The sequence below is a fragment of the Salvelinus fontinalis genome, chromosome 4, assembly GCF_029448725.1.
Source record: "Salvelinus fontinalis isolate EN_2023a chromosome 4, ASM2944872v1, whole genome shotgun sequence".
Taxonomy (NCBI): Eukaryota; Metazoa; Chordata; class Actinopteri; order Salmoniformes; family Salmonidae; genus Salvelinus; species Salvelinus fontinalis.
Window position 1 is genome coordinate 15,803,442 of NC_074668.1, and position 23,547 is coordinate 15,826,988.

The window sequence follows — 23,547 nt, forward strand, 5'->3', positions numbered from 1 at the left end:
CATTGAACTTCCTATTGGTACCACTGATCTTTATATTGATCCTACTGGTTATCCTATTGGTCCTACTGATCTTCATATTGGTCTATTGAACTTCCTATTGGTCCTACTGATTTTCATATTTATCCTACTGATCTTCATATTGGTCCTACTGATCTTCATATTGGTCCTACTGATCTTCCTATTGATCTTCATATTGGTCCTACTGATCTTCCTATTGGTCATACTGATCTTACTATTGGTCCTACTGATCTTCATATTGGTCCTACTGATTTTCCTATTGGTCCTACTGATCTTCCTATTGGTATATTGAATTTCATATTGGTCCTACTGATCTTCATATTGGTCCTACTGATGTTCCTACTGATTTTCATATTGGTCCTACTAATTTTCATATTGGTCCTACTGATCTTCCTATTGGTCCTACTGAGCATCATATTGGTCCTACTGATCTTCATATTGGTCCTACTGATGTTCCTACTGATTTTCATATTGGTCCTACTGATTTTCATATTGGTCCTACTGATCTTCATATTGGTCCTACTGATCTTCATATTGGTCCTACTGATCTTCATATTGGTCCTACTGATCTTCATATTGGTCCTACTGATCTTCATATTGGTCCTACTGATCTTCATATTGGTACTACTGATCTTCATATTGGTCCTACTGATTTTCATATTGGTCCTACTGATCTTCCTATTGGTCATACTGATCTCCCTATTGGTCCTACGGATCTTCATATTGGTCCTACTGATCTTCCTATTGGTCCTACTGAGCATCATATTGGTCCTACTGATCTTCTTATTGGTCATACTGATCTTCATATTGGTCCTACTGATCTTCATATTGGTTCTACTGATTTTCATATTGGTCCTACTGATCTTCCTACTGATCTTCATATTGGTCCTACTGATCTTCTTATTGGTCCTACTTATCTTCCTATTGGTCCTGCTGATCTTCATATTGGTCCTATTGATCTTCCTATTGGTCAATTCACCCCTCTCTGGGAAGATATACAGTTTTGAAACATCCAAATATCTGGAAAATTCGATTCAGCCATCTGTCAACCAATACGAGAGATCTTTTCAGCTGTAGATCATGAGTAGCAGCATCCATGCAGTGTGTGTGTTTGTGTGTGTGATTCTCCTCGATTCAGCTTTGTCGCAGGGGGCTCTTTTGGATGTTAATTGGATCCCTCTACTCAGTTAGTCCCAGGTTCCCCTCCTCAGCCCCTCACTCATGGTTGGGCCCAGCCAGACAGACTGTTGACCTTCTGGAGCTGCTGGAAAGGGCAGGAATAATGAAGTTGTAGGATGCCTCCGTGGCCACGGCCAATAAAGCAGGTCGTTAGGTTATTACGGCCCGACATAAACAAACATTCGGATTATCATAAATCAGGAGGAGAATACTGCTTCCACTCGTGTTTAATTAGTGAGGTAGTCTTTAAAGGGCTGCTGCTTGGGATTCAGGGAACATTGATTCCCAATCTTATCAATTAAAGCTGTTTTTTCATCAGATTAATTGATTCTCTAGTATTAAAAAAATAACACGTTTATTTAATTAAGGTTGATACTGCAGCGGCACTGTGTTGGCTTTTGTACAGTCCCGAGTTTTCTTTCAATACCTGCATTTACATGATTTGTTCTTCATATTTGGTTTCAATTGAATAACATTTAGGAGTAACAGGTTGAGATTTGACTGTTGAAACTAATGACAAAGTATCTGTTCAAAAATTGACTCAGACTAAGACAGCGCTTGTACATTATTTCACTGTTTGCACTCTATCCGTTCACCCACAAAACTGTCTCTGCCCTTCTATTCTTTGATACTTCATCTTCAACCCCTGCATAGATTATTTAACTATTATCAACAACAAACATAATGCTTCTGTCATACAAAGATGTACATAGGGCTGTGGCGATTCATGACATATGATTTTATAGAAAGAAAAATATAATTGAACTTAAAATATAAAGGATATTTTCCCCATTTCGGAGCGAGTGTGCATATGAAGAGGTTGTGTTGAGTGTAAAAGTGATCATTTGAAACAGGCCGTATATGCCAGATTTAGAGTTATTTGGCAACTCTAGTTGTGAATGATACAAACCTTTGAATGTCTTAGAAATCAAAACATATACAGAATGGACTGCATGATGCTGTCACGCCCTGAACATAGAGAGCCCTCGGGGTTCTCTATGGTGTTGTATGTTTTGTTTTGTTGTATGGTTCCCAATTAGAGGCAGCTGATTGTCGTTGTCTCTAATTGGGGATCATACTTAAGTTCTCCATTGTTCCCACCTGGGTTGTGGGATATTGTTTGTGTATGTGCATGTAGCACCACTACTTTCACGTTTTGTTGCTTGTTTATTGTTTTGTTGAGAAGTTTCACTTAATAAAAAGGATGTTGAACTCTAATCCCCCCGCGCCTTTTTCCTCCCATTTTCACGCGCATGACAGATGCGACTATAGCCTTTTTATGATTTGAGAAAGAAGCAGAAAAAGCTTGCGCTCTGTTCCTTACCTCAGGCTGCATAGCTGTTCTCTCATCAAGTGATCATATTTTCACCCATCATACTATTCTCAATTTAATCTGGTCTTTACTAATATGTAAAATGAGTTTAGAATGGCCCATTATCAAATGGGCAGGGACAGTGGGAAAAAGCGAATGGAGGCCGCACGCTTTCCAGCCGGTCCGTTTTTTCAAAGATGCCTGGTAGGCGACTTCGGTTTTATAGCCGAGCTGTGCTTAATATGAACAGCTGAGAAGTAAATATTAAAACACTTATTTCACTCCACACATCAACCACTGTTTGAGGAGCGTGCTCTCACTGCGCGACAGGTGATATTCTGCCCAAACTCTGTGTGCCATGGGCTCTCCAAACCTGTTCCTGCAGCTACTCAGTGCTTCACTTGGGAAACCAGGTGAAATCTGTTTGGAAACATCGATAGTAACATGTTTTCACAACGAAACATATTTCACTAAACTGTTGACAGGAGGAAATGGAAACGTACGCTGGTGAGATATTCTGGATAGCTAAAGGTAATCTGTCACTCAATTAATTATGAAAATATTAAACATTCCCTATTACTAGGCTATTCAAAATCGCCCTGCACAATCAATGAACCAACTGCATGGCCCAGGGCTATATGTTCGCTCCCAGACTCATGGATAGAAATGTTGGAGTCCATCCAGTATGCATCATAATACAGTCCTCACTCAAAGGCGATCACTCAAATTTGTTTCATTTTGGAGTATAGGCAGCCACTAGACCAATTATGTACCAAAGACTTCTTAAATCATCAGTTTTGTGTTATGTTTTTCTGCCATCTGTAATATGCGGTAGACTATGTATTGTATAACGGCACAATCATCATTTGAATTCCGTTTTTTTCCCGGGCTTGGCCTCATAAGCCTATGCATATGCATAATCTGTAATATGCGTATGGGTGTTTTGAATGAATCATCACCTTAGAAAGCTCTGTCCATTTCATTGTGTTAGGCCTTGAAACGACATCCACAATGACCATGATTTACACTCAGTTTCAACCTGCTATTGAACCTCTTTCTTCAAATTGATTGTCACAGTGAGGTGAGTTTTGAAAGCAGATAGTGTTTAGAATATGATAAGTGTTTGATGTCATTTTCAATTGTATTTGGATTGTCCAGACCTCCCGGGTGGCGCAGTGGTCTAGGGCACTGCATCGCAGTGCTATCTGCGCCACCAGAGTCTCTGGGTTCGCGCCCAGGCTGGGCTGGGTTCACGCCCAGACTCTGTTGCGCCCAGACTTTTGTCCCGTGTGGCTCAGTTGGTAGAGCATGGCGCTTGCAACGCCAGGGTTGTGGGTTCGATTCCCACGGGGGGCCAGTACAAAAAAAACAACAAAAAAAAGTATGAATGTATGTACTTGTAAGTTGCTCTGGATAAGAGCGTCTGCTAAATGACTTAAATGTAATGTAAATGTTGCAGCTGGCCGCAACCGGGAGGTCCGTGGGGCGACGCACAATTGGCATAGCGTCGTCCGGGTTAGGGAGGGTTTGGCCGGTAGGGATATCCTTGTCTCAGTATGTAAAATGTAATAAAATGTATGCACTCTACTGTAAGTCGCTCTGGATAAGAGCGTCTGCTAAATGACTAAAATCTAAAATGTAAATGTTAATTGTCAGAGTGGTTAGAGGGACAATAGAGCCCTGAGTACCAGGACCTGATGGAGGGACAATAGAGCCCTGAGTACCAGGCCATTAGGACCCGATGGAGGGACAATAGAGCCCTGAGTACCAGGCCATTAGTACCTGATGGAGGGACAATAGAGCCCTGAGTACCAGGCCATTAGGACCTGATGGTTGTTAGCGAGTTGGGTACTCATGACTGCCGGTGTGGTGGTAATACGGTCACCACAACAGCCCTAGTTGAGAGAGACCGCAACAGCCCTAGTTGAGAGAGAGAGAGAGAGACCGCAACAGCCCTAGTTGAGAGAGAGAGAGAGAGACCACAACAGCCCTAGTTGAGAGAGAGAGAGACCACAACAGCCCTAGTTGAGAGAGACCACAACAGCCCTAGTTGAGAGAGAGAGAGACCACAACAGCCCTAGTTGAGAGAGACCACAACAGCCCTAGTTGAGAGAGAGAGAGAGAGAGACCACAACAGCCCTAGTTGAGAGAGAGAGAGAGACCGCAACAGCCCTAGTTGAGAGAGAGCGAGAGAGACCACAACAGCCCTAGTAGAGAGAGAGAGAGAGAGAGAGAGACCACAACAGCCCTAGTTGTTAGAGACCGCAACAGCCCTAGTTGAGAGAGAGACCACAACAGCCCTAGTTGAGAGAGAGACCACAACAGCCCTAGTTGAGAGAGAGACCACAACAGCCCTAGTTGAGAGAGAGAGAGAGACCGCAACAGCCCTAGTTGAGAGAGAGAGAGAGAGACCACAACAGCCCTAGTTGAGAGAGAGAGAGAGAGACCGCAACAGCCCTAGTTGAGAGAGAGCGAGAGAGACCACAACAGCCCTAGTAGAGAGAAAGAGAGAGAGAGACCACAACAGCCCTAGTTGAGAGAGACCGCAACAGCCCTAGTTGAGAGAGAGAGAGAGAGACCACAACAGCCCTAGTTGAGAGAGACCGCAACAGCCCTAGTTGAGAGAGAGACCACAACAGCCCTAGTTGAGAGAGAGACCACAACAGCCCTAGTTGAGAGAGAGACCACAACAGCCCTAGTTGAGAGAGAGACCACAACAGCCCTAGTTGAGAGAGAGAGAGAGACCGCAACAGCCCTAGTTGAGAGAGAGAGAGAGAGACCACAACAGCCCTAGTTGAGAGAGAGAGAGACCGCAACAGCCCTAGTTGAGAGAGAGAGAGAGAGACCGCAACAGCCCTAGTTGAGAGAGAGCGAGAGAGACCACAACAGCCCTAGTTGAGAGAGAGAGAGAGAGACCGCAACAGCCCTAGTTGAGAGAGAGCGAGAGAGACCACAACAGTCCTAGTTGAGAGAGAGAGAGAGAGGGAAAGAGACCACAACAGCCCTAGTTGAGAGAGAGAGAGACCACAACAGCCCTAGTTGAGAGAGAGAGAGAGAGACCGCAACAGCCCTAGTTGAGAGAGAGAGAGACACCGCAACAGCCCTAGTTGAGAGAGAGAGAGAGAGACCGCAACAGCTCTAGTTGAGAGAGAGAGAGAGAGAGAGAGAGAGAGAGAGAGAATTGGTAAACACCTTGAGTGCTTACTCTCAGAACTTAAAATAAACGCTTTAATGACAGTTTGTTACCTAGCTGAAATGTTTTAACCGTTTCATTAGGAGGGCCAAAAAGGAATACGATTACCCAGGAGTGTTGAATAATTTTTGCTACAATGCTCGTGGAGAAGCGCATAAGTTCTCTCTGATGTTTTAATGTATTCATTATGATTATGAGTTCTGTTGCATGTTTAAATACTTTCGCTGCTCTCGTTGTAGGTTTCTCTGAGGATTTTTTATTCAAATGTGTCCTACATTACATTGCATTACATTTTTATAATGGTACAGTAGGCATCCTTTTTCGGAGGCTTCTTACAGAATTTAAGATGTTAATCATTAATACAGTGTTTCATTATCATATCCTGCCACTATGTTTACAATAATTCAATATTATAAAGGTTGCCAACCTTTTTCTCAGTAATCCACAAGCTTGTTGATAAGAGGTGCTGTAGGTAAGCCAACAATGCTCCGGGGTACTTCTTCCATAGGAAGAGAGGCAGACTGACATAGGACTACAGTTTTCCCTAATAAACTGACACTGCGATTTGTGCAATTGCATGATTTTACTATTATCATCACCACTCCCTTTCATCTTCATGATTTTACTATTATCATCACCACTCCCTTTCATCTTCATGATTTTACTATTATCATCACCACTCCCTTTCATCTTCATGATTTTACTATTCTCATCACCACTCTCTTTCATCTTCATGATTTTACTATTATCATCACCACTCTCTTTCATCTTCATGATTTTACTATTCTCATCACCACTCTCTTTCATCTTCATGATTTTACTTTTCTCATCACCACTCTCTTTCATCTTCATGATTTTACTATTCTCATCACCACTCTCTTTCATCTTCATGATTTTACTATTCTCATCACCACTCTCTTTCATCTTCATGATTTTACTATTCTCATCACCACTCTCTCATCTTCATGATTTTACTTTTCTCATCACCACTCTCTTTCATCTTCATGATTTTACTATTCTCATCACCACTCTCTTTCATCTTCATGATTTTACTATTCTCATCACCACTCTCTTTCATCTTCATGATTTTACTATTCTCATCACCACTCTCTTTCATCTTCATGATTTTACTATTATCATCACCACTCTCTTTCATCTTCATGATTTTACTATTCTCATCACCACTCTCTTTCATCTTCATGATTTTACTATTCTCATCACCACTCCCTTTCATCTTCATGATTTTACTATTCTCATCACCACTCTCTTTCATCTTCATGATTTTACTATTATCATCACCACTCCCTTTCATCTTCATGATTTTACTATTCTCATCACCACTCCCTTTCATCTTCATGATTTTACTATTCTCATCACCACTCTCTTTCATCTTCATGATTTTACTATTATCATCACCACTCTCTTTCATCTTCATGATTTTACTATTCTCATCACCACTCCCTTTCATCTTCATGATTTTACTATTCTCATCACCACTCCCTTTCATCTTCATGATTTTACTATTATCATCACCACTCTCTTTCATCTTCATGATTTTACTATTCTCATCACCACTCCCTTTCATCTTCATGATTTTACTATTCTCATCACCACTCCCTTTCATCTTCATGATTTTACTATTCTCATCACCACTCTCTTTCATCTTCATGATTTTACTATTATCATCACCACTCTCTTTCATCTTCATGATTTTACTATTCTCATCACCACTCCCTTTCATCTTCATGATTTTACTATTATCATCACCACTCTCTTTCATCTTCATGATTTTACTATTCTCATCACCACTCCCTTTCATCTTCATGATTTTACTATTATCATCACCACTCTCTTTCATCTTCATGATTTTACTATTCTCATCACCACTCTCTTTCATCTTCATGATTTTTATTCAGATCGTCATTAGCTGCTGAAGCAGTAGCAGCTCTCCTTCCTGGGAACCACACACAACATATAGCATGACAAAATACAGAACTCTAATAGACAGGAACAGCAACCCACATTTAAACTAACAACACTATGACTAAAGGAAAATACTACTATTTCAAAAATTATAATAAGAAGAAAGAGAAAATAAATCAAATTAATAATACTAAGAATAATGTGTGGGAATGTGGTCGTGTGTGTGTTTTTCGTGTGTGCGTGTGTGGTCTTCTTCTTCTATCCTCATGGGGACCTAAAATCCCCAATTGTCCCCACAGAATAGTAAAATAAGGGAAATTCTCCCTCATGGGGACATTTCCCAAATCCCAATGAGGAGGGGTTAGGGTTAGTGTTAGAATTAGGGTTAGGGTTAGGCGTTAGAGTTAGGATTAGGGTTAAGGGTTAGGGAAAATAGGATTTTGAATGGAAATACATTTTAGGTCCCCACGAGGTGTGTGTGTGAGTGTATTTCTCTTCACAGTCTTCAAGAACATAACAAATGATGCGGTCTGTAAGAATCCGATGGCATTGTCGTAGGAGTAAGGGAGTTAACCATGGTGTTCTGGCTAAATTCACAATCTGACCTCACATACTACAGTGTAACTTGTTCTCAGCCAACTCACCTGGTTGAACAAGAGTTAAATAAGTCTATACCGAGGCTCCTGGTGGAAAATTGAAATATACAACATGATCTGTGCTCTGCATAGTGGGATAGATGGGGAGAGATTTTCCTCATTACCATCAGCCCAAAATTACAAGACAATGAAGACATAACATACTGTATGGAAGCAAAATAAGCATCTGAGAGGACATTAGTACAAGAAACCACGGTGCTATGTGGGAAAGAAGCAGCTGTCCAGTCACAGCAGAATCAGCACCTGCAGAGTAGCTTGGTGCTAGACTGAGAGGGGATTAGATTAACATGCCACTGGCTGCTACGTTACATCCCTGAGACATACAGTACATCATAGGGTTTGATAAGGCCACCACTGCAGCAGCACATAAAGCCTACAGCCTCTCTACATGCCTCCCTCTAATCTGCTCACACACACACACGCACACGTACACGCACACGCACACATACACATACACACACACACATTCAACCCACACATATCTCTCTCTTTCTCTCAAGCACACACGCATGCATGCACGCACGCACGCACGCGCGCGCGCACGCTCACACACACACACTCAACCCACACATATCTCTCTCACACACACACACACACACACACACACACACACACACACACACACACACACACACACACACACACACACACACACACACACACACACACACACACACACACACACACACACACACACACACACACACACACACACACACACACACACACAGAACCTGTCTAAAGGGAAGTAACTGACTTCCCTGTCCCTGTGGTGTTCATTTATTTTCAATTAGCAGTTTACTATTATATTTCACCCAGCTGTAATGGTCCTTGTTGTTAAACCTCTCACACATATACAGTACAGTACAGTACCACCACACCTGTCATTATGATCCTGACAAAATGTCAAAGTGCTAACATGCTGGATGTGGAGGTGAGAGCTAACACTGTACCTCTCTCATTACCCACCCTCCCTCTCTGTCTCTGTCTCTCTGTACTCCCTGCTGCTGCACCCACCCCTCTTTTTGTTCTGTCTGTCTGTCTGTCGGTCTGTCGGTCTGTCGGTCTGTCGGTCTGTCGGTCTGCCGGTCTGTCTGTCTGTCTGTCTGTCTGTCTGTCTGTCTGTCTGTCTGTCTGTCTGTCTGTCTAAGGTGACTCAATGCTCAAACACAATGGGATGAAATTCACCACCAAGGACCAAGATAACGATCACTCAGAGAACAACTGTGCCTCCTTCTACCACGGCGCCTGGTGGTACCGCAACTGCCACACGTCCAACCTGAACGGACAGTACCTGCGTGGGCAGCACACCTCCTACGCCGACGGCATCGAGTGGTCCTCCTGGACGGGTTGGCAGTACTCCCTCAAATTCGCAGAGATGAAGATTAGGGCCACGAGAGAGGAGAACAAATGAGATGGAAACAATACTACGAGAAACCATAGACTAATGGACTTTAAAGACACTCAGCCTGCCGAGAATCAGAATGAGGACTATGCTCGTACTGTAACCCCTGTCCAAAAACATTCTCATCCCCTCTTGTGGTGTTGTGTTGAAGCCTCCAAGGTTTTGTAACCTTTTGCAATCTCTCGCTGATCTGATCATGTTTGTAATAATTATGTCAAAATAATGCAGGTAATGTCAAAACTACAGTATCATTGTGGAATTTTGAAATATGAAATGTTAGGATTTCTCTCATTCCCTTAAATTAATAGAATTTCTTACAGTTTATTTTGGCTGTCCCTGTTACTTGTATATACAGTTATCTTTGCATCTGACAGCATCCTGAGTTCTCCTAAGTGTTACAAAACTCCTAGTTAATCCCTAGCTCCTGGTTGACCCCTAGCTCCTGGTTGACCACTAGCTCCTAGTTGACCACTAGCTCCTGGTTGACCACTAGCTCCTGGTTGACCCCTAGCTCCTGGTTGACCCCTAGCTCCAGGTTGACCCATAGCTCCTGGTTAACCCCTAGCTCCAGGTTGACCCATAGCTCCTGGTTAACCCCTAGCTCCTGGTTGACCCCTAGCTCCTGGTTGACCCCTAGCTCAGGTTGACCCATAGCTCCTGGTTGACCCCTAGCTCCTGGTTGACCCCTAGCTTCTGATTGACGCCTAGCTCCTGGTTAACCTCTAGCTAATGGTTGACCCCTAGCTCCCGGTTAAACCCTAGACATACCTTGTGATCATGTGTTAGTCCTGTGCCCAGTAAGACACATTCATGACAAAGACATTATATCAGTCAGACAGTGGTTTTCAAGCCAATCACTTCATAAATGGCAGCCTCGTTTTTTATGTAACATTTTCAAAAGACATTGACCACACAAGACTGGCTTTGAGTGGCATGCGTGTGTGACCTGTGACAGAGGTAGTAGAGAGAATGAAGAGCATAGGTGAGGGGGCTCGGCCAGCTGGCTGGGCCAATTATGATCAGAGGCCTGTATCTGTGTAGACTTCCAGTTGGTGGTGGAAACCTTCCCAGACAGTAGCTACTAGCCTATAAGTTCAGCTCCTTGTCATGTGGAGGCTTCCCTGTCTCTCACTTTCTCTCCCTTACTTTACAATCACTGAGAGACAAGTCTGTTCACTGATATGCTGTCTTGACTCAACTCAAATCAGTTGTTTCAGTATACTGGTTTTTGGCTGCATTTACACAGGCAGCTCAATTCATTAATCAGATCAGCTCTGAAAAAGATTTGATGTGAAAAGATCTGATGTGATTGGTCAAAAGACCAAGGAGTGTAAAAAAAGATCAGAATGTGGCTATCTGTGTAAACACAGCCTTCTAGTCTCAGTCCTCTTCAGTGATGCGTCTGTACAGGAGGTGGTTAAGAAGTAAGGCAAACCGTGTTCTTTAGTCAATACCAAATATTGAGATTCCCTTACGGGCACCCACAGTAGAAAAAAAACATATCCAAAACGCATTATTTGTGTCATAATACAATGACTTCTGGCAACTCATTCCCCACAAAAAGCAGCCATTTGGCCAGGCATTGAATGGCATTGTGTCACTGGTACAGTAGGACTGTACAGTGTGTCTTTCTCCTTCTTTACAGTGACTTGACATTGCTTTCGATGCCTTTGTGGCAGCAGACAATTGTACATCTGTGTGGTGCCTCCTCAGCTGTAAAAGTCAGAATGACAACATGTCAGGTAGGCTAGCGGCAGGTAGGTAGCCTATAAGACTGTTGAGCAAGTTACCGAAGGTAACCGAAGCCTAGTTGAAAGATAAGTTGTTGTGATCTTGAGCAAGGCACTTAACCCTAATTGCTTCTGTAAGTTGCTCTGGATAAAAGTGTCTGCTAAATTACTAAAATGTAAAAATGTGTTGTTACAAAGTTGTAGTAGCACATTGAGGCTCACAACTTGGAGTCTTGAGATGACATTATGTGGTAGGTACAGTATGTGTTTACTGGGAATGTGGTGGTCTTCTATGAATTCTGAATTATGTTGCAGCCATTGTTTATTTACTGTAATCATGTATTTATTTATTTCCTTATTTAACCTCTGTTTGTTTTGTCATGATGTGGCTAATGTTTCCGTTTAAAGGTTGAGTGAAAACATATCTTATTAACCTCACCAATATGTGATAGGTAGAGAGATCTGTCTAAGTTTGGCTGAAGCTCAAAAGATGGAATCCGCAGTAAGGGAAACTGCGCAACTGTCTGCCCAACGGCCGTTGTTATTGTTTTGTTCATGAAGCAGGACAGAGATGTCCGTGGCGGAAAAAAACAGTGTTTGTTGTTTACAGTAACTTCTTTGTTGTTGTAATATTGCAATCTAACGTGGCAGTTTAACCAATAAGGATTCCAGCTTGAAGGTAAGATTTTAATGTTGATATTATTTTGAATCTGTTTATAATGGTCTGCTGTTGTTATAAAAGATCCCTCAGTCCAATATGAGCACTTTAAAAGCAGATACGTTGCGATTGACACACAGTATAATTTGTATGTTTTTGTCTCAAAAGGAATAAAAAACTAAACCATTGTTTTGATGTGTATAGTTATCTGTTCACAGCATTTGAAAATAAAGGTTTGAAGGGTCTGGGTGGTAATGTCTGTTTAGAAGTTTAATAAAGGTATCTCACATGTACTAACATTTATCATTTTACAAGCTTAGTTCTTTCTTTGTTATGATTGTAACCTTATGGTATAGCTCATTATATTAAGGCTACTAAATTAGATGATAATCCATGATTCCACAATCTTTTTTACCTTTATTTAAGTAGGCAAGTCAGTTAAGAACAAATTTTTATTTACAATGACGGCCTACCCCGGCCAAACCTGGACGACGCTGGGCCAATTGTGCAACACCCTATGGGACTCCCAATCACATCCAGATCTGATACAACCTGGATTCAAACCAGGACTGTAGTGACACCTCTTGCACTTAGAAGCAGTGCCTTAGACCGCTGCGCGGTGAACAAAACATTCTCAATAAGAGACTACTGTCAGTTTGTAATTTTGGGGAGGGACAAAAATATGTTTTTTCTACATAAATAGGCTGCTATAATATATTAGAAATACAATATCCTCCAGGGAAATTAGTACGTCTGTGACTTTAATGACCTCTGGAACCTCTAGTGGTGATCTGTTGAACTGCATCCTTATCCAAGACCCTAATAGCCATAACCCACCATCCGTGGAAGTTACTAAGGCGTGAAATTGTGCATGTCCTTCAATATAACTCCCCCTTATGAAGACGACTGACTTCTGCTGTTCTCATCGTTTTTCCCCTAAATGCACAATGTCCATCACCGTTCCCTTTCGGTTCATTTTTCTTTTTGTTTATGAACCAAAAAATAGGCAGAAATGGTTTGTTGAGTGGAACGGAATGAGACCAGGTAGACATTTGTAAACAGTCTATCATATACTACAATGACTATTAGCTCAGGATGTTTTCAATCTAAACCAACTCTCCTGACCGGGCTATTTCCCTGGATATGGTGATGTCCATTTCTTTTTCTTGAATACTTCTACTGTGTTTGAATGTTCTCAACAGCATTTGTGAAATATTCATTTTCTTGGTGTATGTATGCTTGGTGCATTGGAACTATTTCTGTGTCATCCCTATTTTGTATTATCTGCCTCCAGTCGACATATTTATGCCTGGTAATTACTCTTCACAAGTCAGGGAGGCTAGAACAAGGCTTTCTGGAGCGGGGCTCATAAGCAGGTAATTGAAAAGATGAGCCTAGAATAGATTGTGCGTGTGTTTGTGTGTGTGTGTCTCTCTCCCTCTCTTTCTCTCTCTCTCCCTCTCTTTCTCTTTCTCTTTCCCTCTCTTTCTTTCTCTCTCTCTCCCCCTCTCTCTCTCTCAAAGCCTACTTTCTGGACACTTTGACCACTTGATATAACATGATCTCTTGTTTGAAGGCATCTTTAAATGTTGCAATCAAGTGTTACAGACCAGGAATGGTGAGACGGTGCCTTTAGAAACGTCAGTGGGAAGTTAGCCTAGTTTAGAAACAAGGAAGGAGAGAAGGTGATGCGGTTACTTAAATAGTTTCATCTCCTGATTGGTAGAAGGTATTTCTGTTCTGCAATATTTTTAAGAGGACAAAATACTTCAAAATACTTTATAGTTTAAAAACTACAAATGGTATCAAACAGCTGCAATCTATGTGTGGTATGTCTACACGTTTTAGAAATGGAATGGGGTGTCTAGCTTAAAAGGTTTAAGATAAATTGTGGTCTAAAGAAAAGTAGGGAGAAGAAGTATGTTGAATGTCTAGAGTAGTCTTGAAGCAAGCACATTAATTATGGCTCTAGGCGCAACAAACCTTTGTCAATGAGGAAGCTAAGCATTAAGAATTCAATGGATGGATGGAATAACCTACGACATCCAAGTGTAAAGTCAGGTGAATGATGGGTGTAGAGTCAGGCGCAGAGAGAGCAAAAGTTTTACGGGAACAAAACGCTTTAATGTCCACAGCGAAAACAGGAACAGGTACAAAAAGGGTGACGCCAAAACACAGGCGCAAACACAACCCACAGACCACTGTTTAAAATAAGCTGGACAGCGAAAAACCCACAATCAAATAATCCACTCCCGACGTAACATGAACACACAAAATAATCCCGCACAAACACTAGCGGGCGAAACTAAACTAAATAGTACACCTCCCAAAAACCCCAACAAGAAACAGGTGAAAACAATTAGACAGTGTCACGTTCCTGACCTATTTCTGTTAGTTTGTTATATGTGTTAGTTGGTCAGGACGTGAGTTTGGGTGGGCATTCTATGTTTTCTGTTTCTATGTTGGTTTTTGGGTTGCCTGGTATGGCTCTTAATTAGAGGCAGGTGTTTGGCGTTCCTCTAATTAAGAGTCATATTTAGGTAGGCGTTGTCACAGTGTTCATTTGGTGGGTGATTGTCTTCCGTGTCTGTGTCTGTACACCAGCGGGACTGTTTACGGTTTGTTCGGTTTGTGTAGCCTATGTTCCTATTCGTGCGTTTTTCTTGTTTTATGTAAGTACTTCGTCTAGGTCTGTCTACACCGTTTGTTTTTTTTGTTAGTTTAATCAAGTTCGTGTTTCGTTAATAAAATATGTCTTTTCACTACGCTGCGCCTTGGTTCCCTCAGTACTCCTCCTCTTCAGATGAAGAGGAGGAGGACTGCCGTTACAGAATCACCCACCAGAAATCCAGAACCAAGCAGCGGAATTTCGAGCAACGGGAGAGTATACAGGACTTGTGGAGTTGGGAGCAAGTATTTAACGGAGAAGGACCATGGGCTAAAGTGAATCACTGTCCATGGGAACAGCTGGAGGCAGTTCGGAGAGCGGAGGAAAAGAGAGAGAGGAACCGGAGTTATGAGGGGAGGAGTCTTGCACGGAAGCCCAAAAAGCCCGTGAGTAACACCCAAAAATTTCTTGGGGGGGGGGGGCTAAGAGGTAGTGGGCCAAGGGCAGGTAGGAGACCTGCGCCCACTTCCCAGGCTTACCGTGGAGAGCGGGAGTACGGGCAGGCGCCGTGTTACGCAGTAGAGCGCACGGTGTCTCCTGTACGAGTGCATAGCCCAGTGCGGGTTATTCCACCTCCCCGCACTGGTAGGGCTAGATTGGGCATTGAGCCAGGTGTCATGAGGCCGGCTCAATGCGTCTGGTCTCCAGTGCGTCTCCTCGGGCCGGCATACATGGCACCTGCCTTACGCATGGTTTCCCCGGTTCGCCTACATAGCCCGGTGCGGGTTATTCCACCTCCCCGCACTGGTCGGGCGACCGGGAGCATTCAACCAGGTAAGGTTGGGCAGGCTCAATGCTCAAGAGAGCCAGTACGCCTGCACGGTCCGGTATTTCCGGCGCCACCTCCCCGCCCCAGCCTAGTACCTACAGTGCCTACACTACGCACTAGGCTATCAGTGCATTTCCAGAGCCCTGTTCCTCCTCCACGCACTCTCCCTGTAGTGCGTGTATCCAGTTCGGTGCCTCCAGTTCCGGCACCACGCACTAAGCCACCTGTGCGTCTCCAGAGCCCTGTACACACTGTTTCTTCTCCCCCTACTAATCCTGATGTGCTTGCCCTCAGCCCGGTGCCACCAGTACCGGTACCACGCACCAGGTATAGAGTAGGCTTTGAGAGTCCAGTGTGCCCTGTCCCTGCTCCCCGCACTAGCATGAAGGTGCGTGTCCTTAGCCCGGTGCCTCCAGTTCCGGCACCACGCACCAGGTCTACAGTGCGCCTTATCCGGCCATCTGAGCCATCCGTCTCCCCAGCGCCATCTGAGCCATCCGTCTCCCCAGCGCCATCTGAGCCATCCGTCTCCCCAGCGCCATCTGAGCCATCCGTCTGCAATGAGCCTGCAAAGCCGCCCGTCTGCCATGAGCCTGCAAAGCCGCCCGTCTGCCATGAGCCTACAGAACCGTCCGCCAGACAGGAGCCGCTAGAGCCGCCCGCCAGACAGGAGCCGCTAGAGCCGCCCGCCAGACAGGATCTGCCAGAGCCGCCAACCAGACAGGATCTGCCAGAGCCGCCAACCAGACAGGATCTGCCAGAGCCGCCAACCAGACAGGATCTGCCAGAGCCGCCAACCAGACAGGATCTGCCAGAGCCGCCAGCCAGACAGGATCTGCCAGAGCCGCCAGCCAGACAGGATCTGCCAGAGCCGCCAGCGAGCCATGAGCAGCCAGAGCCGCCAGCGAGCCATGAGCGTCCAGAGCCGCCAGCGAGCCATGAGCGTCGAGAGCCGTCAGCCTGCCATGAGCGTCGAGAGCCGTCAGCCTGCCATGAGCGTCGAGAGCCGTCAGCCTGCCATGAGCGTCGAGAGCCGTCAGCCTGCCATGAGCGTCGATAGCCGTCAGCCTGCCATGAGCGTCGAGAGCCGTCAGCCTGCCATGAGCGTCGAGAGCCGTCAGCCTGCCATGAGCGTCGAGAGCCGTCAGCGAGCCATGAGCGTCGAGAGCCGTCAGCGAGCCATGAGCGTCGAGAGCCGTCAGCGAGCCATGAGCGTCGAGAGCCGTCAGCCAGCCATGAGCGTCGAGAGCCGTCAGCCAGCCATGAGCGTCGAGAGCCGTCAGCCAGCCATGAGCGTCGAGAGCCGTCAGCCTGCCATGAGCGTCGAGAGCCGTCAGCCAGCCATGAGCGTCGAGAGCCGTCAGCCTGCCATGACCGTCGAGAGCCGTCAGCCTGCCATGAGCGTCCAGATTCGTCAGTCAGCCATGAGCTGCCCTTCAGCCAGAAACGGCTATATACCCAGAACTGCCCCTCAGTCCAGAGCTGTCTCTCTGTCCGGAGCTGCCCTTCAGTCCGGAGTTGCCCCTCTATCCTGATCTCCCTCTCTATCCTGAGCTACCTCTATATTCTGATCTATCCCTCTGTCTTGTGCTATCCCTCTGTCTTGATCTATCTCTCTGTCCCGGTGTTGTCCCTGTCAGTGATGTTACCAAGAGGATTTTGTGGGGGTAGAATGAGGGTGGACATTTTTAGGGGGAGATGGAGGCTAGGATTGATTATGGTGGGGTGGGGACCTCGCCTGGAGCCTGAGCCACCACCGTGGTCAGATGCCCACCCAGACCCTCCCCTAGACTTTGTGCTGGTGCGCCCGGAGTTCGCACCTTATGGGGGGGGTTATGTCACGTTCCTGACCTATTTCTGTTAGTTTGTTATATGTGTTAGTTGGTCAGGACGTGAGTTTGGGTGGGCATTCTATGTTTTCTGTTTCTATGTTGGTTTTTGGGTTGCCTGGTATGGCTCTTAATTAGAGGCAGGTGTTTGGCGTTCCTCTAATTAAGAGTCATATTTAGGTAGGCGTTGTCACAGTGTTCGTTTGGTGGGTGATTGTCTTCCGTGTCTGTGTCTGTACACCACGCGGGACTGTTTACGGTTTGTTCGGTTTGTGTAGCCTATATTCCTATTCGTGCGTTTTTCTTGTTTTATGTAAGTACGTCGTCTAGGTCTGTCTACACCGTTTGTTGTTTTTGTTAGTTTAATCAAGTTCGTGTTTCGTTAATAAAATGTCTTTTCACTACGCTGCGCCTTGGTTCCCTCAGTACTCCTCCTCTTCAGATGAAGAGGAGGAGGACTGCCGTTACAGACAGACATAAACGAAAAGGGATCGGTGGCAGCTAGTAGACCGGCGACGACGACCGCCGAGCGCCACCCGAACGGGAAGGGGAGTCACCTTCGGTAGTATTCGTGACACCAAGCATCATTATGCAATTAACAACAGGCCATTATGGCACCAGGAAACAAGTAGTTGATTCATAAACTGTGTGTGCCCCATCCAGCCAAACATTCTAATTATCCCACCATGTTGCAGCAATAGACTCATTGGGTGAAGTATTTGAAAATGACATTCTGACAGCACAGGGTTGTTGTGTGAGGTGTACAAGAGAAAATGGGGAGCGATATGGTGTGTTGATTCACTGTCATCATCACCCTATAAGAAGCCTGTGTTCCTGCTGTTCTGTTTCTCAGCAGACGTGGGTTCAAATACTATTGGAAATATTTAAAATACTTTAGCTCTAGTTTGCTCTACTCTGCCTGGAGCACCAAATGGGAGGGGTTTGCACTCTTGTTCTATTGGTTCCATTGTGCCAGGCAAACTCAAATTAAACCCAGATAAAGTTTTTGAAATAATTTTAAATAGTATTTGATTGGAACCCAGGTCTGTTCCTTACCAGGGCTATCAGAGTCAGTGAAGTACACAGACAGTACAGTTTGATGTTTACAGCAACTCTCAGTTCTTCGTGTTCAGACTGAACTGCAAACACCACAAGTTACTGACACAAACGGTCAGTTGTAGAAAATCTATCCTTTTTAGGGAGGTGTCCAAGTAATGTGTAAAACAAAAGGGGTGGAGAGTTAGTGATGCATGGGTTGACTCATAACTGCAGTCCCCATTGTTATACCTGTCACGTTCCTGACCTTATTTCCTTTGTTTAGTCTTTGTTTAGTTGGTCAGGACGTGAGCTGGGTGGGTGTAGTCTATGTTATGTGTTTCGTTGTTTAGGTTTGTCTAATTGGCCTGATATGGTTCTCAATCAGAGGCAGGTGTTTTACGTTGTCTCTGATTGGGAACCATATTAAGGTAGTCTGTTTGCACTGTTGGTTTGTGGGTGATTGTTTTCTGTCTTTGTGTTCTGCACCAGATAGGACTGTTTTTGGTTTTCACATTTATTGTTTTGTAGCTTGTAGTGTTCACGTTATTATTCCTTATTAAACATGTTGAACACTAGTCGCGCTGCGTTTTGGTCCTCTCCTTCATCCCAGGAAGAAAGCCGTTACAGAATCACCCACCACAAAAGGACCAAGCAGCGTGGTAACAGGCAGCGGCAGCAAGAGCAGCGCAAGAGGGAGGAATGGACATGGGAAGACGTTTTGGAAGGCAAGGGCTGCTACACATGGGAGGAGATCCTGGCTGGAAGGGATCGCCTCCCATGGGAACAGGTGGAGGCAGCTAGGAGAGCAGAAGCAGCCGGAGAGAGGAGCCAGCGATATGAGGAGGCAGCATGGCAGCGCGACAGGTACGAGAGGCAGCAGCCCCCCCAAAAATTTGGGTGGGGGCACACGGGGGGTGTGGCTAAACCAGGTAGCAGACCTGAGCTCACTTCTCATGCTTATTATAAGCAGCGCGTTACTGGTCAGGCACCGTGTTATGCGGTTAAGCGCACGGTGTCGCCAGTACGTGCCCATAGCCCGGTGCGCTATAGGGCAGCCCACCGAAAGTGTCATGCGAATATGGGCATCCAGCCAGGGCGTATTGTGCCTGCTCAGCGTGTCTGGTCTCCGGTACGCCGTTTCGGTCCAGGGTATCCTGCGCCGGCTCTGCATACTGTGTCTCCGGGGCGCTGGGAGGGTGCAGTGCGTCCTATGCCTGCGCTCCGCTCGTACCGGGCAAATGTGGGAGTGGAGCCTAAGGGAGAGGTGCGTATAGTAGGCACTAGATCTCCAGTGCTCACCCACAGCCCGGTTCAACCTGTGCCTGCACTCTGGAGGGTCCGGGCTAGAGTAGTTATCCAGCCTGGGGGAGTGGTGCCAAGACTGCGCACCAGAGCTCCAGTGCTCCCCCACAGCCCGGTCCTTCAGGTGCCTCCTCCTAACACCAAGCCTCCTGTAGGTCTCCCGAGCCTGGTGGGTCCTGTGGCAGCCCCACGCACCAGGCTGTCTCTCCGTCTCCTCCCTACAGGTGTGCCCGTCTGCCCAGCGCCGTCTGCCCAGCGCCGCCTGCGCTGCCTGTCTGCCCAGCGCGGCCTGCGCTGCCCGTCTGCACAGCGCCGTCTGAGCCGCCCGTCTGTCCTGAGCCTTCAAAGCCGCCCGTCTGTCCTGAGCCTTCAAAGCCGCCCGTCTGTCCTGAGCCTTCAAAGCCGCCCGTCTGTCCTGAGCCTTCAAAGCCGCCCGTCTGTCCTGAGCCTTCAAAGCCGACCGTCTGTCCTGATCCTTCAGAGCCGTTCGTCAGTCAGGAGCCGCTAGAGCCGTCCGTCAGTCAGGAGCCGCTAGAGCCGTCCGCCAGTCAGGAGCTGCCAGAGCCGCCCGCCAGTCAGGAGCTGCCAGAGCCGCCCGCCTGCCAGGACCGGCCAGAGCCGTCAGTCAGCTAGGACCTGCCAGAGCCGTCAGTTAGCCAGGAGCTGCCAGAGCCGCCAGCCAGCCAGGAGCTGCCAGAGCCGCCAGCCAGCCAGGAGCTGCCAGAGCCGCCAGCCAGCCAGTTGCTGCCAGAGCCGCCAGCCAGGAGCTGCTAGAGCCGCCAGCCAGCCAGGACCTGCCAGAGCCGCCAGCCAGCCAGGACCGGCCAGAGTCGCCAGCCAGCCAGGACCGGCCAGAGTCGCCAGCCAGCCAGGACCTGCCAGAGTCGCCAGCCAGCCAGGACCTGCCAGAGCCGTCAGTCAGCCAGGACCTGCCAGAGCCGTCAGTCAGCCAGGACCTGCCAGAGTCGTCAGTCAGCCAGGAGCTGCCAGAGCTGCCTGTCACGCCGGCGATGCCAGAATTGCTCCTCAGTCCGGAGCTGCCCCTCAGTCCGGTGCTGCCCCTCAGTCCAGAGATGCCCATCAGTACAGTGGGGTTATTTTGGAGGGTCGCCATTCTGAGGAGGCCACAGAATCGGGGATTAACTATGGTGGGGTGGGGGCCACGTCCAGCGCCAGAGCCGCCACCGTGGACAGATGCCCACCCAGACCCTCCCCTATAGGTTCAGGTTTTGCGGCCGGAGTCCGTACCTTGGGGGGGGGGGAGGCGGTACTGTCACGTTCCTGACCTTATTTCCTTTGTTTAGTCTTTGTTTAGTTGGTCAGGACGTGAGCTGGGTGGGTGTAGTCTATGTTATGTGTTTCGTTGTTTAGGTTTGTCTAATTGGCCTGATATGGTTCTCAATCAGAGGCAGGTGTTTTACGTTGTCTCTGATTGGGAACCATATTAAGGTAGCCTGTTTGCACTGTTGGTTTGTGGGTGATTGTTTTCTGTCTTTGTGTTCTGCACCAGATAGGACTGTTTTTGGTTTTCACATTTATTGTTTTGTAGCTTGTAGTGTTCACGTTATTATTCTTTATTAAACATGTTGATCACTAGCCGCGCTGCGTTTTGGTCCTCTCCTTCATCCCAGGAAGAAAGCCATTACAATACCGGTGGATTTAGGGTCATGATATATTGGTTGGATGAAGACCGGGTGTGTTGAGTAAAGAGAAAACAATACCTTAAAAATCCATAAATGTATCATTGTTGTGCAATTTATATCTAGAGGCTACATTTAGTTTTTTTGTCATTATTTTAGGCTATTTGGCATTAGTGCATAAGCCTAAGCTTTAGGGCCAAACTATATGCGCGCCAAGTAGCCTACACCCCAAAAGCCAAATGGCAGAAAAACTTTGATCCACAGAGGCAAAATGGACAATGCCTGAGTTTAATTCAATAAGAGAAAAGCTGTGAAATGGAGAGTTGAAAATAAAGACAACGGAGGGACATTAAAGTAATGTTTGGTGAAGTTTTGGTGAAGTGGTAAAAGTGGGTGATAGCAGTGCTATGCTACGTGTGAGGATGCTATCATCCTCTTTTACCACTTCACCAGAACTTTACCTGCCTGTTCCTATTTGACGCACATAAAGTTAGGCCCTAAAGCTTAGGCTTACTCACTAATGCCGAAAAATAATGAAAGGAAAACCTAAATGTAGCCTATAGATATAAACTGCACAACAATTATGCATTTGTTAAGGTATTGTTTTCTCTTTATTAGGATTTTACTTGAATATGCTTTAGAGCTATTAAAACTTTATTTGAAGGAGCAAATGTTTAAGCAAGAGCAGTCCAATAGGTTTTATATCATTTGTGTTCTCATGTGGTTGTAGCACAGATGGAAGAAGGAGCCCGTTGTCTCACCAGATGTATAAATCTGAAGCATCCGTTTAGAACTTCCACTCACCACCAAATATGGTGATGAGAGGAAGTCCAGTGGCAGAAAGTGAGAGAAGATGGAGCTAGATGAAATTTGGCCGACATTCTGCGGATGTTCTCATCGATGAAACATTAAATCCCAATATACAGTTTTTTGTTCCCAAAACTAGAGTCTGTTACGAACAGAGTGCAATGAGTTTTGTAAACTTAAAATTGCATCATTAGGAGTGCAAAGGCAAAATGAGTTATTGCACACACACAAACACACACTTCACAGAGTAGGCGTTCCCTAATGGAATTATGCAAATACATGCTAGAAAGCGCCAATAGGATCTCGCTAGCTTGTGCTTGGCTCTGACCACTTCCTTACTTGTTCTGCCCACTATGTTTCATTTTCTTCCACTTGTAACAACATCGGTGGTGTATCTCAGGTTAGTTACTAGTATCTTTGGTTGTACTGTACAGTGCTTCAACTTTGAACTGATTATTTTAGAATAATACCAATGTGAATAGAAAATATGCTGTTTTGCCAAAAAAATGGATATTGGCTATTGTGAATGCTCCTGTAAACTGCACTATTAAAACATCCTTGCATATCACTTGCATCACTGTTAGTTTTGCCATGAAAGCCTGTTGCCATGCAACAACAAAGCAGATAGTTAAAGTTAATTTTTATGGGACCTTTTGAGGAGTCAATGTTTATGTCATATTATGTGTTGTGTGTGTTTTTTATTACAACCGTCATGTTTTAGTAATGTGCTCATTACTGTAATCATCTTCAGTTACCTAACTGAGTTATTCTGTATAATGACAAAACCATTTTTTTTTTACTGACAGTAACAGCAACAATAGGCAAACTTCTCAGGGGCCTCTACCACAAGGTTGTGTTCAGTTGAGTGACAGGATGTGTGGAAATGATAGAACAGGGACTTTCCTACTTGGCGGATGTGACGGTCATGGAGGCAACTGAACCCCCTCGCGATTTCTGAGAAATAGGTTACAATAACTGTGTGTGTGTGTTTGAGGGAGAGAGAGGGGGAGGGAGAGAGAGAGGAGGGGGCGGGAGAGAGAGAGAGATAGAGAGAGGGGGAGGGAGAGAGAGGGGGGAGGGAGAGAGGGAGAGAGGGGGAGGGAGAGAGGGGGGAGGGAGAGAGAGAGAAGGAGGAGAGGGAGAGAGTGAGAGAGAGAAAGAGAGAGAGAAAGGGAGAGAGTGAGAGGCAGGGAAAGAAAGAAAGAAAGAAAGAGAGAAGAGAGTGAGAGTGAAAGAGAGAGAGAGCGAGAGATAAGAGAGAGAGAGGGAGAGAGAGAGAGAGAGAGAGAGAGAGAGAGAGAGAGAGAGAGAGAGAGAGAGAGAGAGAGAGAAAGCGAGAGAGAGAGAGAGAGAGAGAGAGAGAGAGAGAGAGAGAGAGAAAGCGAGAGAGAAGAGAGAGAGAGAGAGAAAGCGAGAGAGA

The 23,547-nt window shown here is 45.8% G+C and overlaps 1 protein-coding gene across 3 annotated transcripts in view; it reads left to right on the forward strand.

Annotated features, from left to right (window-relative positions):
* fibcd1a (fibrinogen C domain containing 1a) overlaps positions 1–12,262 on the forward strand; it is a 120,939-nt gene extending 108,677 nt beyond the window's left edge. For all 3 annotated transcript variants that reach the window (XM_055918895.1, XM_055918894.1, XM_055918893.1), the window contains one exon: positions 9,433–12,262. In XM_055918895.1, coding sequence (XP_055774870.1) covers positions 9,433–9,695 — 263 coding nt within the window. In that variant the 3' untranslated portion in view covers positions 9,696–12,262. The remainder of the gene's footprint in view (positions 1–9,432) is intronic.
* Positions 12,263–23,547: the final 11,285 nt, after the last annotated feature.